The sequence below is a fragment of the Lemur catta genome, chromosome 3 (assembly GCF_020740605.2).
Source record: "Lemur catta isolate mLemCat1 chromosome 3, mLemCat1.pri, whole genome shotgun sequence".
Lineage (NCBI taxonomy): Eukaryota > Metazoa > Chordata > Mammalia > Primates > Lemuridae > Lemur > Lemur catta.
The window spans coordinates 86,909,544-86,922,626 of NC_059130.1; the positions used below are offsets into that span (position 1 = coordinate 86,909,544).

The window sequence follows — 13,083 nt, forward strand, 5'->3', positions numbered from 1 at the left end:
CTAGGGAATGAGGCAGCCTCTAGAAGGTGAAATGCACCCAGGCCACCAAGAAGGGTCATAGGGACTTCAGTCCTAGAGCAGAAACTGAATTCTGCCAGCCTCTTAAACAAGCATGGAAGCCGGGCCATCTTCTCCCCTAGGGCCTCCGGATAGGAGCTCAGGGCAGCAACACTTTGACTTCAGGCTTGTGAGACCCAGAGCAAAGAAACCAGTCAAACCTAACCAGACTTCAAAGCTACAGAACTGTGAGATAACAAATTTGCATTGTGTTAAACCACTAGGTTTGTGGTAATTTGTTTTGGCAGCAAAGAAAACTAATACAAACATTAACAACTACAACTGGTACAGCATTTTCTCATACACTATTTCACTTGATCTGCACAACAAGCATGATGGTATTATTGCCCCCTTATTTAGGAAACTGATGCTTGTACACAGCTTGCTCAGGTGACCCACCTAATGCATGCTTGAGTCAGAATTCAGACCCAGGTCTTCAGGTGCCAACTGCAGTGAGAGTTGTCTCCTACACTACAACTAGCTAGCATTCCATAGCTTGAGGATTCTACTACCTTACGCTAGATAAAAATGGATAAAAAAAGACAATAAAAACCTAAAAAAACTCAGGTTGCTTTCACACTATGAAAACTTGAAAGCTTTTGAATACTTAATTTCCTTTGAATACTGTTTCTTCCAAAAGTATGCCGTGTTTCTTCCAAAGTAAGTTAGGAACAAGTCAGAGTAAGAACAGGCCGGGTGCGGTGGCTCACGCCTGTAATCCTAGCATTCTGGGAGGCCAAGGCGGGTGGATCGCTCGAGGTCAGGAGTTTGAGACCAGCCTGAGCAACAGCAAGACCCCCGTCTCTACTAAAACAATAGAAAGAAATTATCTGGCCAACTAAAATATATATATAGAAAAAATTAGCCGGGCATGGTGGCGCATGCCTGTAGTCCCAGCTACTCGGGAGGCTGAGGCAGCAGGATCGTTTAAGCCCAGGAGTTTGAGGTTGCTGTGAGCTAGGCTGACGCCACGGCACTCACTCTAGCCCGGGCAATGCAGCGAGACTCTGTCTCAAAAAAAAAAAAAAAAAAAGTCAGAGTAAGAACAAATAAACAAAAAGATATCAAGTCTTCTTTCTGGCATGTAGAAGAAAAAAAGATTCTGATCAATGGCAAAAGAAGAAATCCTCAAGAGTGACTATCAATGAAATACCACTTTCTCCCATTTAGATACTCTTTCAGCCACTATTAAGGTATATCTCCCACAATGAAATGCCCTCTGTTTTTGCCATCTCTGTAGTTGCAGCTTCCAGTCAACTCATGACCAATATGTACTGTCAGAAAATTCAACTGATATTCCGTTCAAAATTTCCCTTTCTATATTTCTTCCCCTTCTAATAACTAACCAAAATTATCCCCTCCACCACCACCACCTTTGGTCTTTCCATCTCTCAAATATTTGTGAACTGATATCATACCCTGTCCTTGGGTATCATTTTGCCAAGCTTAAGGCTTCTTTCAGACTGCTTTAGTCAATCATTCTTATACTACTGTGTCTTCATGTTCAAAATTCTTTCCCATTTATTTCTGTTCTAATGGAGTGTTTAATCTTGAACAGTGGTTTGCACACTACAGAAAGTGCCATATTATAAACAGTGAATTATACAACAAATTGCAGAGAAAAAGAAAACTTATCACTGTTTGGTAGTTAGTTAGAAAACTGTAGCACTTACTGCTTTTCTGCCTGCAATTTAAATAAACAGCATACTATTATATAATCGGTTTCCCCCAGTTTTAGGTAAAAGTTTATGGCCACAAATATAGAAATGAAAAGGTCAAGCACTTACTATATGCTGCTGAAAACAATACTGTGAATATTTCCAAAGTATTTAAATAACTATTAATAGAATAGACTAAATGGACATCACTTTTGCAATAAGTTTTGGATATATTTTTAAAAAAATATTTCTCCAAGAAGTCTGGCTAAAATTCCATACCAGATTAAAACTTCTAGCCAAATGGAATCAGACTTCACATTTCTTAAGGGCCAGAAATCTGGCCCAATATTCTCTGTTCTTACCAAGAATTAAAAAGCTGTTTGTTTGCAGCAGTCTCCAGATAGATATAATATTGGATTGTTCCAGAAGATTTTATAACTCTCTATTGAGAAAAACTCTAAAATTTGGCCAGACATGGCTGTGGTTCCTGATAGCACATCAATCTTTCAGGCTCCTCATTAGCTGTTTAGTGCTATAACCAACATTCCTAATTCATGTCAGAATGGTCTCTAAACACACTTAATCCCAAAGTAATTGACCCAGAGGTACAATCTGGCTGACTACCTTTTTTTTCTAGTCAATAACATCAAGCAACTTTTTTATGTTCAAAATGCAAACAGCATGGGCTGCCAGAACTGCAATATTTAACCAAAATGTAAACCTTCTGAAAGTCAAACTAAGTAATTCTATGTCCATTCACTTATAGAGACTATTAAATTTTAATGGTTCTTAAGAAAAATTTAAGTATGCAAACAGTCAATAAAAGCAAATTGTCTTCAATTCTGAAGCCAGCTGATTATCTGAACTCAAAGGATTGTCACATAATGTTCCAATGAATCAATTTCTTCATGTTAAAAAAAAATTTCTCAAATAACATTAGGCAGCATCTACTTAGTACCTACTATGTGCTTGACACTTTACAGCTATAATTGCTAATCCTTATAACAACCAGCAAGGTAGGCATTATTATTCCTTTTTTTTTTTCTTTTTTGGTATGAGACAGGGTCTCTGTTGCCGAGGCTGAAGTGCAGTGGTGGGATCATAGCTCACTGCATGTGGCCTGAAACTCCTGGGCTCAAGCGATCCTCCTGCCTCAGCCTCCCGAGTAGCTGGGACTACAGGCATGTGCCACCACACTTGGCTAATTTTTTTATTTTTTGTAGAGATGGGGTCTCACTCTTGCTCAGGCTGGTCTCAAACTCCTGGCCTCAAGCGATCCTCCTGCCTCCCCCTCCCAAAGTGCTGGGGTTACAGGCTCACATGAACGATTGTCCCTGGTCTATTATTCCTTTTTTTTACAGAGGGAGAAAAAGGCTGAATCCTTCCTCATTATTAGCTCAAGGTCCCAAAGCTGTGTAAGTGCCACAGGGAGAACCAAAACCCACGTCTAATGGGCCCCAACATTTTACCACCATCCCAGGCTGCTTTACATGTATTATTTTCTGAGACTGCTAAAGTTTCAGAAGATAAAGCTGTTAATTGTAGGATTTAATTTCGTATTTTTTCCTAAGGTCACATAATTGGGGAAAACAAAAGGAACTTATATTTATATGTGACTGAACCTTTCACAGAGAGTTTTACAATTTTAAAAGAACTTTAATGATCACTGTCTAATCCTCATTTGTTCAAGAAACAGTTATTGATGCTTACTCTGGTGGACACTGCATTAATATAGAGACACAGAGATGAGTAACAGAGTTTCTACATTCATGATGTGGATAGTCTAATGAGAGTAACTGTCAAAAAAAAAAAAATTAATGGTGTCCCCCTTTTGCAGAAGAAGAAACTAAAGGCTGGTGAGGCTTAAATGCCTTACCCTACCTTAGCTTCCAGGTGGCAGAGACAGTACCTGACCTACGTCTTGATCTGAGATTCCTCTGACCATACCTCAGTGACTCTTCCTCACTCTTCTACCTCCATGTGGACTTGACACCTTAAGCATGTTTTCCATTATCATCCCTCTATAAATTCAACACGGATTATAGGAATCTGAGAGTATGAATTTATCTGGACAACTACAGCAACAACACTAATGATTTTAATGCTCAAAGAACCACTAGCCAATTTTTTTTTAAATGTAGTAAGACCACTAACAAACTGATTTTTCTTACTACTTCAAGCTGCTTCAGTCTGAAGTTGAAAGAGTCTTAAGGGAAGATGCAAATGTTTTCAAAGAAAGATCAGGATAAGTCAGGCTAAGGGAGAATTTTTAATGTTCTCTTTCACCATCAGAACTACAAAAAGGTCTTTGTAATAGAGAATGCAATTCTGTGACTGGGCTCCCATCCTCAGAAATGCTCTGTGAATGCAAAATTGTTATTCAGCTTATCTCCTTCATTCATTTAACAACGTAAGCCAAGACTGTACTGGAGTATCAAAATGGATGCCTGAGAGGCAGTCCTTGTCCTTACTGAGCTCTCTGTTTGGTGGGAGACAGAAGCAAGTTACCGTGAAGGAATGATTAGCTCTATTTTGTGGCAAACAGGGACAGCTTCCTGAAAGCAAAGGCACCTGAGTAGGTCTAAAGATAAAGAGGAATTCGCCAAGTGGAATGAGGTGGGGAGAGAGTGGTGAGAAAGGGACAGGGGACAGGGAACAGCATGTACAGATGACCTAGCCCAGAACTAAAAGTATTAGCAAATGTGCTTGCTCTGAATTAATCACTTGGAAACTCAGCATATCACTACCAAATGGAACTCTTCCATTCTTATTATTCATAGAACTTTATGAAACCAATTCCAATCTAGCTTTTTATCTCCACTATTCCACTTAAACTGATTTTGTAGTGGTCCTCAATGACTTTCACATTGCCAAATTTAATACACTTTTCAGACATCATCCCACTTAACTTTGGGGCTATAATCTCTTCTTGGAGTTTCCCTCCACTTCTCTGGCCTTTCCTCCTCCTCTACCAGGCCTCTAAAAAGCTGAAGTTTCTCAAGGGTTACCCCAACTCTCCTTCCCTCCCCCCCCCCCCGTAGTATCATCTATTCCTGGGCCTTTAAATATAACCCAACCTGTATGTTCATGACTTCCAACTGTGCATCTCCACGCTGACCTCACCTCTGAGCTCCAGTCTGGTAAATCCAACTGTCTCCTTACTATCTCCACTTGGAAACCTCGCAGGAATCTCCAAGTTAACAAGTTCAAAAGTGGAACTTATTTCAACCACTCCCCACGAAACCTGCTTGTCCCACGTCACTCCAGTCATGACCTACCAACCAATCAACTGGCCAGTCACTCGAAGTCATTCTTGCCTCTACATCCTGTTACCAAGTTCTGTCAGCTCTACCTCTGCCTATTTTCCCATATCTACCTCCACTACCCTAGTCCAGGACACCATCTTCTTGCACCTGGACATCCAGCCTCTGCCATGAGTACACTGAATGTACCTTAGCAGCCACAGTGATAGTTGAAATCATTTAATTCCCCTGCTTACAGCCCTTCTGTGGTCATCCCTTCTGTTTACAAATATTCCAACTTCACTCTCTCCTTCACATGTCCTTAGGTGGGACATGTGACTTTCTCTGGATAATGAAATGGAGCAAAAGTGGTATGTTATCACTTTTGGGCAAAAGCTTTAAGAGCCAATGTGCACTTCACCCTTTTCTCTTCCTCTGCCATGATGGGCATGATACTCTAGATAGCACCTACTCCATTACCCTGGGCTCCAGACTTAGCATATGATGGCAAGATAGATATGCAGTCTGAGTGAGAAATAAACATATGTAAAGCTATAATGTCAACAGCTCCTGACTGCACTAAGAATGAAATACAAATGGCTCACCATAGTGAACAAATTCCAACATAACCGGCTCCCGTGTACCTATCCAATCTCATCTTGGGCCTGACCTTTCTGGTCACTACATTCCACTCTCACACCGGCCCCCTTGCAATTTGTGGAACAAGCCAAGCCTGTTTCCACCCTTCCATCAAAGTTCGTTGCATGGTTTGCTGCTTTTCAACCTTTAGACCTCAACTTAAAAATTACTTCCCCAGGGATGTCTCACTTAACTGTTTTATCAAAAGCCCCTCACTGTGACTGTCCAACAGCACCCTGACCATTTCCTACATGGCACTTCACAGTCTGTAATAATTATTCGTCTCTCTGATGGGCTCTCCCATTAGACTGGAAGCACCACGAGAGGATGAGCTCACCACTATCTCCAGGGTCTAGCACTATACCCTCCATCGAGTAGTATCCTATAGAGGGTAGGCACTCAGCAAATACTTGTTAAACAAATGCACAAATGAGAAAAGACTCCAAAAGTGGGACATACACTACAGACATCATATCACATGAGCAAGTGGTGGTGGTAATGGTGAGGGCAATAAGAGAATTCACGTTTACGGAATGACTACCAGGAACCTAGCACTGTTTTAGGTACTTTATATATGTTACCTCTCTAGATTCTCATAATCCTAGGAGGTCAATATTAATATCTCCACTTTATAGATCAGGCAGCTGAGGCTCAACCTGCTCAAGTAGCCCAACTAGTAACAGCAGTTTTAACTCAGAGCTAATCTCTTTCCTCCAAACCATGATACCAGGTGGGAAAAATCAAACTATTATATTTCATCACTAAGTGCTTTTCTATTAATATTACACACATAAATGATATTCATATATGAACATATTTCTACCCCAAGAACCAACTTTTGTTTTTCCTTTTTTTTTTTTTTGTTTTGTTTTTTGTTTTTTTTAGGCTCTTCCTAAAGCCTATCTCTTGTGATCTGGAACCAGAAAGGACAGAATGATGCAAATCCAAGCTATAGATAAATCAGACTTTTGCTAGAACTTTTTTCTTAAAGTCTTTTTCTCAGAGTAAGAAGATACTATGATTACGAAATAGGTCTGTGTTATATTGGCTTAATGTACCCTCCTGCCCTATCACCAAATGCTCTTCTGCTGGTCACAAAACACACAGAGCTAAGTGGTCTAAGGGATCAGATCCACAGTCCTGACTGTGGACTCCAAACATGTAAACAAATGAAACCATCCAGCTTCCTACCTCTGACCACCTTTAGAGGAAGTAACAGATTAACAACAGAAAGGCAGCACTTGTATAACTCCCAAACTGTTCTGCCGGGTTCTGAGGAGACTCAGGATTATCAGAGCAGAAGGGACCTTTGGGACCATCTACTTAAATCCCCTTTTCTAACAGTTTAGCAAACAGGCCCAGGCAGGCAGTTCCTGGCCTAAGAGAAGCAAGTCTCCTGGCTCCCAATCAAGTGCTCTTTCCACTACACCACACTGCCCCGCTAATCAAGAACTAGTGATTATGTCAAAGTAACAGTAGACAATGTCCAGATAACATTCAGTTTGTAAATCTCCCAATGCTTCTCTTTATTCTCCACCATCTAGAAAATCCGGAGCAAAAAGAACATATACAATAAAAACAAAGGAAACCAGGAAGAGCTATTTTAATTTTCTATTAAACATTCTTCTAAAAGCATTATTTTATCCCATATCTTACTGAATATGAGAAATAACATTAGTATTAGAAAAACTAGGAAAAAAGATAAATGCAGATAATTAAACTCACATGAAAAAGGAAACTATAAAAGACTGAGAGCTTTATAAATTTAAATATGAGATATAATTTAAAAACTGTGCATCTCTAAGCAAATTTTATTTGTTCAGTTATTTTTCACAACAGTGTTTTATGACTCTAATACACTGATTTTTCAAGAAGGAAACCCATTTTTAAAAATTTTAAAGTATTTTTATTTTAAAAATAGGCCTGCATTCAGTTACACATTCCCCCCAAGCTGTGATCATATTTCTTTTATTTTGATTTGGGAGGAAAATACTGTTTCTGATGGCAGGAAATGCAAAATTTTTAAGTTTTGTTTTTTTTTTAATCCCGGTACAGAATTTTAAGAACTATTAATGAGAGACTGATTAAGGTCATTAAGTGCACAACACTAATTACTGACCGGCTATTGGTATTGTTTCTTCCCTCGTTCTCTCCAAGGAAAACTCTTAAACTGAATCTTCAGCAGAATAATCCTCAAATATACTTTATAAGCAAAACAAGAGCTTTTGTTTACATAATTTTTTGGATTTTACTGTTCCTAATTTTATTCTGAAACTCAATTTTACCCCAAACCATAATTACCATATTAACTTTGTAACGCACAGTTCTATGCAATTCAGCAAAGTGGTAGTGCACCACCAGGCTCTATTTGCCCACAGCATAGGAAAAACGGGATTGGTCATACCCATTTAAAAACAAATCTATCTCACACAATTTGCCAATGTGTAGTCTCAGTCTAAATTCTGACAATGAAATATATGGATATGTATCTATATATTTCATCTTGATTTTCAAAAGTAGTCAAAGGGAGTTCTTCACAGCTTAGCTTTGCCTGGCTGAAGCTGAAGATTTTGTAACTTCATAGCCAGACCCATATTTCCAGTGATTTTCAATTTGCCTTGAAAGAAGGCCTGTGAATAAGAAAAAAGAAAACTCATTACTTAGTGTTTTTTGTTTTGAGATTGCTGATGTTTCTAGACTATCCAGCCCTGAGATCATTTATTTATCCAGGTCATTTACCTTTCTCCAAAATATGAAACTTGGCTTTCTAGAATAGATTTAGAACCAGATTCTTCAATAGGAAAAATTTGTAAATGCATGCTTTACATAGAACAATAGAAAGGAGTATCTAAGGAACATCTTTCCCAAATATTGAGTTTGTTTTTACCTGTCTTCCTCAAAGGTGGTACATTTTCCAAATATTTGGCAAAATCAGTTCATACTAGACTTGATTTTGTTTAAAAACATTACATGTGGGTTGCAAGTATGAACTGAAATTTTCAGTAGGCTGCTGGGAGAAAAATCACACACAAAAAACACACTTAGAAACTCTTGGGATTCAATACAATGTGGATGAGATGCCACCAAATCTTTCCTTCCTTCTTTTTTTTTTTTTTTGTCTACATGATAAAGGATTTATCTCTAGAGAGGACAGTCAGGCTGCTGAGACTGAAGAATCAAACCAATCTGAAGTGCAAAGCCACAATTTGTTCCACTTAACAACTGCCTGGGATTAGATCACATGATGTTTGCTAAATTTACCATGTAACAAAATCCCAGGAAAACTTAAGAGAAATAGCAAAATTGGGAACATAGCATGATTTCCCTGCTATGGTCTCAGCATTTTAACTCAATTCTTAAAATAAGGAAGGGCTAGATGAAAAAAGTTTCTGGTAGTCTTTATCTTTTTAAGCGAGTACATTTAAAATTTAGGAGCTCTTCTACAACATCCATGGCAATGCGCAGAGCTGTTTTTTCTAAGCCTATTGGTAAGGGTGACTAATTCCTTTTTCCCCCTCTCCCCTGTCTGGACAAACTAAATATTTCCTTTCTATATGGCACAAAGCCTTCTGTCTGATGACTGACTTAAAGGTCAGGTGTCTCAGAACACAATATATTTAACATATGTCATTTAAAAATATGGACCAGTAGTACAAGAGAAACTCACCAGCTTTCCCCTTAAGTTAAAAGAGAAAATGAGTTTTTATTTACTAATAATAGAGAAAACATGAATCTTCACCCTTTAGAGAATCCAAAAGTAAGGATCATTTTAATCTGGCCCTTAGGTATTCTTCATGTGTGATTTCTGTTGGAGAGCACATTGCTTTGTTTCAACCGTAGCCAAACACTGAAATTAGAATTTCCACTGCATTTAACGATTTAGTCAAATCCTCTACTGAACATACGGGAAGGCCATTAGCACATTAATAGAGAGGTCTGCCATTTTTATCTTTCATTCCTTTGGGTGTTAACAGGTGCTGAAGAAAAATAAGCTGACATCTCACACCCCCCCCCCAAATGGGCATGACATAGATAAATTGAGAGAACAAAGGCAGCTGATGTGTGAAGTCTGAACACCCTGCCAAAGCTATGCATGGTGTGTGCAGTGGGTGGGAAGGAGGATGACAGCCGGCTCCTATACTGGTGGCCTCTGTTCTGTCCAGATTTCTGGAACAGGCTCAGTGTGTGGAAATGTCAGTGCCAATGGTGTGTACTCAGCTAAAACATCACAGATGCAAATCTCTCACTTGTCATGGCATCCACTGAAATATGCTTAGTTGCTTAGGAAAAGCATTGTAAAATGGAATGCAAGTAGAAGTCAGATTTAGTTGTTTTATCCAAATTTGTGAATTACCAAAGATCCACAGGAATAAGACCTGAAACAAATCAGGCTGAGGAACAAAAAATTAAGTTACAATGGAAAGAAACATCTTAGTTTCTTTTTTGTTAATGGAAAGCTCAGTATATCAAGTTGACAGAAAACTCACTATTATCAAGTCCATTCAACACTGTGCAACTAAAGAGTATAAGAAAACACTAATAATTTGGGGATCAGGAAAATCTATACAAGACATAAATACATTTTGGCAAATACAATTTAGTCCAACAACAGTTTATGGAAATCCTAAAAACATCACATATTGTGCTAAATTCTGGAAACACAAAAATGAGTAAGATGTGGTTTGATCCTTGGAGACACAATCAAAGGGGGAAGGGAGAGGCACATTATGTCTACTGTAACACGGCAGTAGACATCCATCTAACCATCCAGCAAGTGGCTCAGAGAGGGACTGACTCCCCAACAACTTGGAAGGAGGTCCTTGGAGATAATGTCTGCGCTAATTCTGAAGGACAGGGAGTTTCTCAGGGAAGATAGTTTAGGCCAAAAGAAGAGCATGAGCAAGGACACAGAATGTAAAAGGTCGTGCCTTTCTTCACACCACCCCCCTGCACCTGGAGCACTCGTACTCTCTACCTGGGCACTTGGGCTCAAGTGCTAATTCCTCTGTGAGGCTCCCCCTGATGGCCTGGGGAGACAGGGCTGCTTCTTCCTCCATCCTTCACTGACCACAAGCCAGGTGTGGCACCTTCAATCCTTGACTGCACTTACTCTTTTACAGATCTGTCTCGTATCAAACTGTGGATGCCTTGAGCGTGGGAACTATTTCCTGTTCATCCGGGCACTCTAGCACACAGGACAGTGTCTGGCACATAGCTTGCTCCACAAATGTCTGTCATTTGTTAGGTGCATATTTTGGGGAACACTGAGTTTTGTGGGTCTCATCATGGTGCACTTTAGAGGATGAGGCAGGAGACGAAGTGGAAAGGGCTAAAAGACCCACGTACTAGCAGGGTATAAGTTCCATTATACTTACCGACTGAGGATTCATTTTACCAGTCATTAAAGCCAGTAAATCGGAGTCAGCCATTGTGATTGTGCAGTCAGCCTTCTTATCTAAAACAGAGATATGTAGCAGAAGGAAAGAGAAAAGAGGGAGTGGAGTGTTCAGTTTCACATAGACATTTTGGTCAAGAGCCACTGACTGTAACAGATCACACCCAGTACTGAGGCACTGTGGGGAAACGAGCACTCACATACACTCATAGGGCAGCCTGGTTAAATGTGACATAGACAACAAGCAACCTTGACATTTAATCAGAGGGAACTGATTAAATAAATTATGGTATATTCATATAATGAGATACAATGTAGCCATTGTAAGAAATGATGTGGATCTACACTTACTGACATGAAAAATACTCTTGCTATATTGTTTATGATATTGTTATATAAGCCAGTTACAAAATAAACTGTATGATCCCATTTTTGCTTAAAAAATATTCAATTATGTAAGTATAGAAAAAAATCTGTAAACTTAGACACCAATATATTACTAATAGTTATTGTGGCAAACAGACCCTAAGGTGGCCCCCATGACCCCTGTCCCCTGGTGTACATGCCTTTAAATAATTCCCCCTTCCCTCAGTGTGAGCAGGACTGTGACTTGCTTCTAGCTAACAGAATATAGCAAAAGTAATGGTATGTCGTGCCTGAGATTTTGTTACATTATATACACCTTGCTAGCAGACTCACTCTCACTGTCCTTCTGGCTTAGAATAAGCTAGCTGCTATTAACAGCTGTATAAAAGAAGATCTCCAAATGGCCCAAAAACACAAGACATACTGCTTAACTTCTTTAATCATCAGAAAATGCAAATAAAACCATGATGAGATGCCACATACCTACTAGAATGAATGGCTGAATTTTAAAAAAAGAAAAAAGGACAATATGCAGTGCAGTTGAGGATGCAGAGCAACTGAGAGGTCAACAAAACACTAGAGGGACTGTGAAATGGTGTAGCCACTTCGGAAAACAGCTTAGAAGTCTCATATAAAGCTAAACACAGGCCGGACATGGTAGTTCACACCTGTAATCCTAGCACTTTGGGAGGCCAAGATGGGAGGATTGTTGAGGCCAGGAGTTCAAGACCAGCCTGGGCAACACAGTGAGATTCTGTCTCTACAAAAAATACCCCCCCCAAATTTTTTTAAATAGCTAAACACACACATACGATATGAACTAGCAATCCCACTCTTAGGTATTTACCCAAGAAAAATAAAAACATATGTCCACATATGTATATGAGTGCTTACAGTAGCCTTGTTCATAATTGCCCAAAGCTGGAAAAATCTCAAATGTGCATCAACTGGTGAAGGGATAAACCACTCACCAACAAAAAGGAACAGACTACTGATGATACATGCAACAACATGAATCAATCTCCATGAAAGAAGCAGGTTCAAAAAGCAACATATTGTATGATTCTATTTGTATGACTTTCTGGGAAGGCAAAACTAGAGGGACAGAAATCAAATTAGTGGTTACCAGGGCCTGAGGGTGGGAGGAAGAGCTTGACTACAAAGAGACATAAGGACACTTTCTGGAATGATAGAAATAGTCAATGTCTTGCTTTTTGGTGGTGGTTACAGACCTGTATGCATTTGTCTAAATTCATAGAACTGCACATCTAAAAAGGGTATATTTTATTTTACATAAATTGTACCTCAATAAACCTGACTTAATAAAAACTGACAGTACCAAGTACTGTCAAAAATGTGGAGCAACGGAAACTCTCATATAATGTGGAAGGGAATGTAAAATAATACATCCACATCAAAAACCTGTTTGGCTATACTGCGTCTTATGACCTAGAATTTCCACACTAGGTATGTACCTAATGGAAATGAGTACAATAGAAATGTCCACTAAAAGACATGTATAAGAACATTTATGACAGCTTTATTTGTAAGGCCCTAAAATGGAAACAATGCAAAGATACATCAACCACATAATGAATAAATTCTGGGGTATTCACATAGTAAAAAACAACTATTGCCACATGCAACAATATGAATGAATCTTACACTGCTAAACAAAAGAAGCCAGGTCTAAAAAAAGAGTAAATTTTATTGTCCAATGGTTCTA

General features: G+C 39.1%; 1 protein-coding gene across 1 annotated transcript in view; it reads right to left on the reverse strand.

The window, feature by feature from the left end:
- Nucleotides 1–7,092: 7,092 nt before the first annotated feature.
- SCP2 (sterol carrier protein 2) overlaps nt 7,093–13,083 on the reverse strand; it is a 103,238-nt gene continuing 97,247 nt past the window's right edge. Inside the window, exons 15-16 of the mRNA XM_045547999.1 lie at nt 10,972–11,051; nt 7,093–8,226 (exon numbers count right to left, since the gene is read on the reverse strand). Of these exons, the coding sequence (XP_045403955.1) occupies nt 8,131–8,226; nt 10,972–11,051 (176 nt within the window). The 3' untranslated portion in view covers nt 7,093–8,130. The remainder of the gene's footprint in view (nt 8,227–10,971; nt 11,052–13,083) is intronic.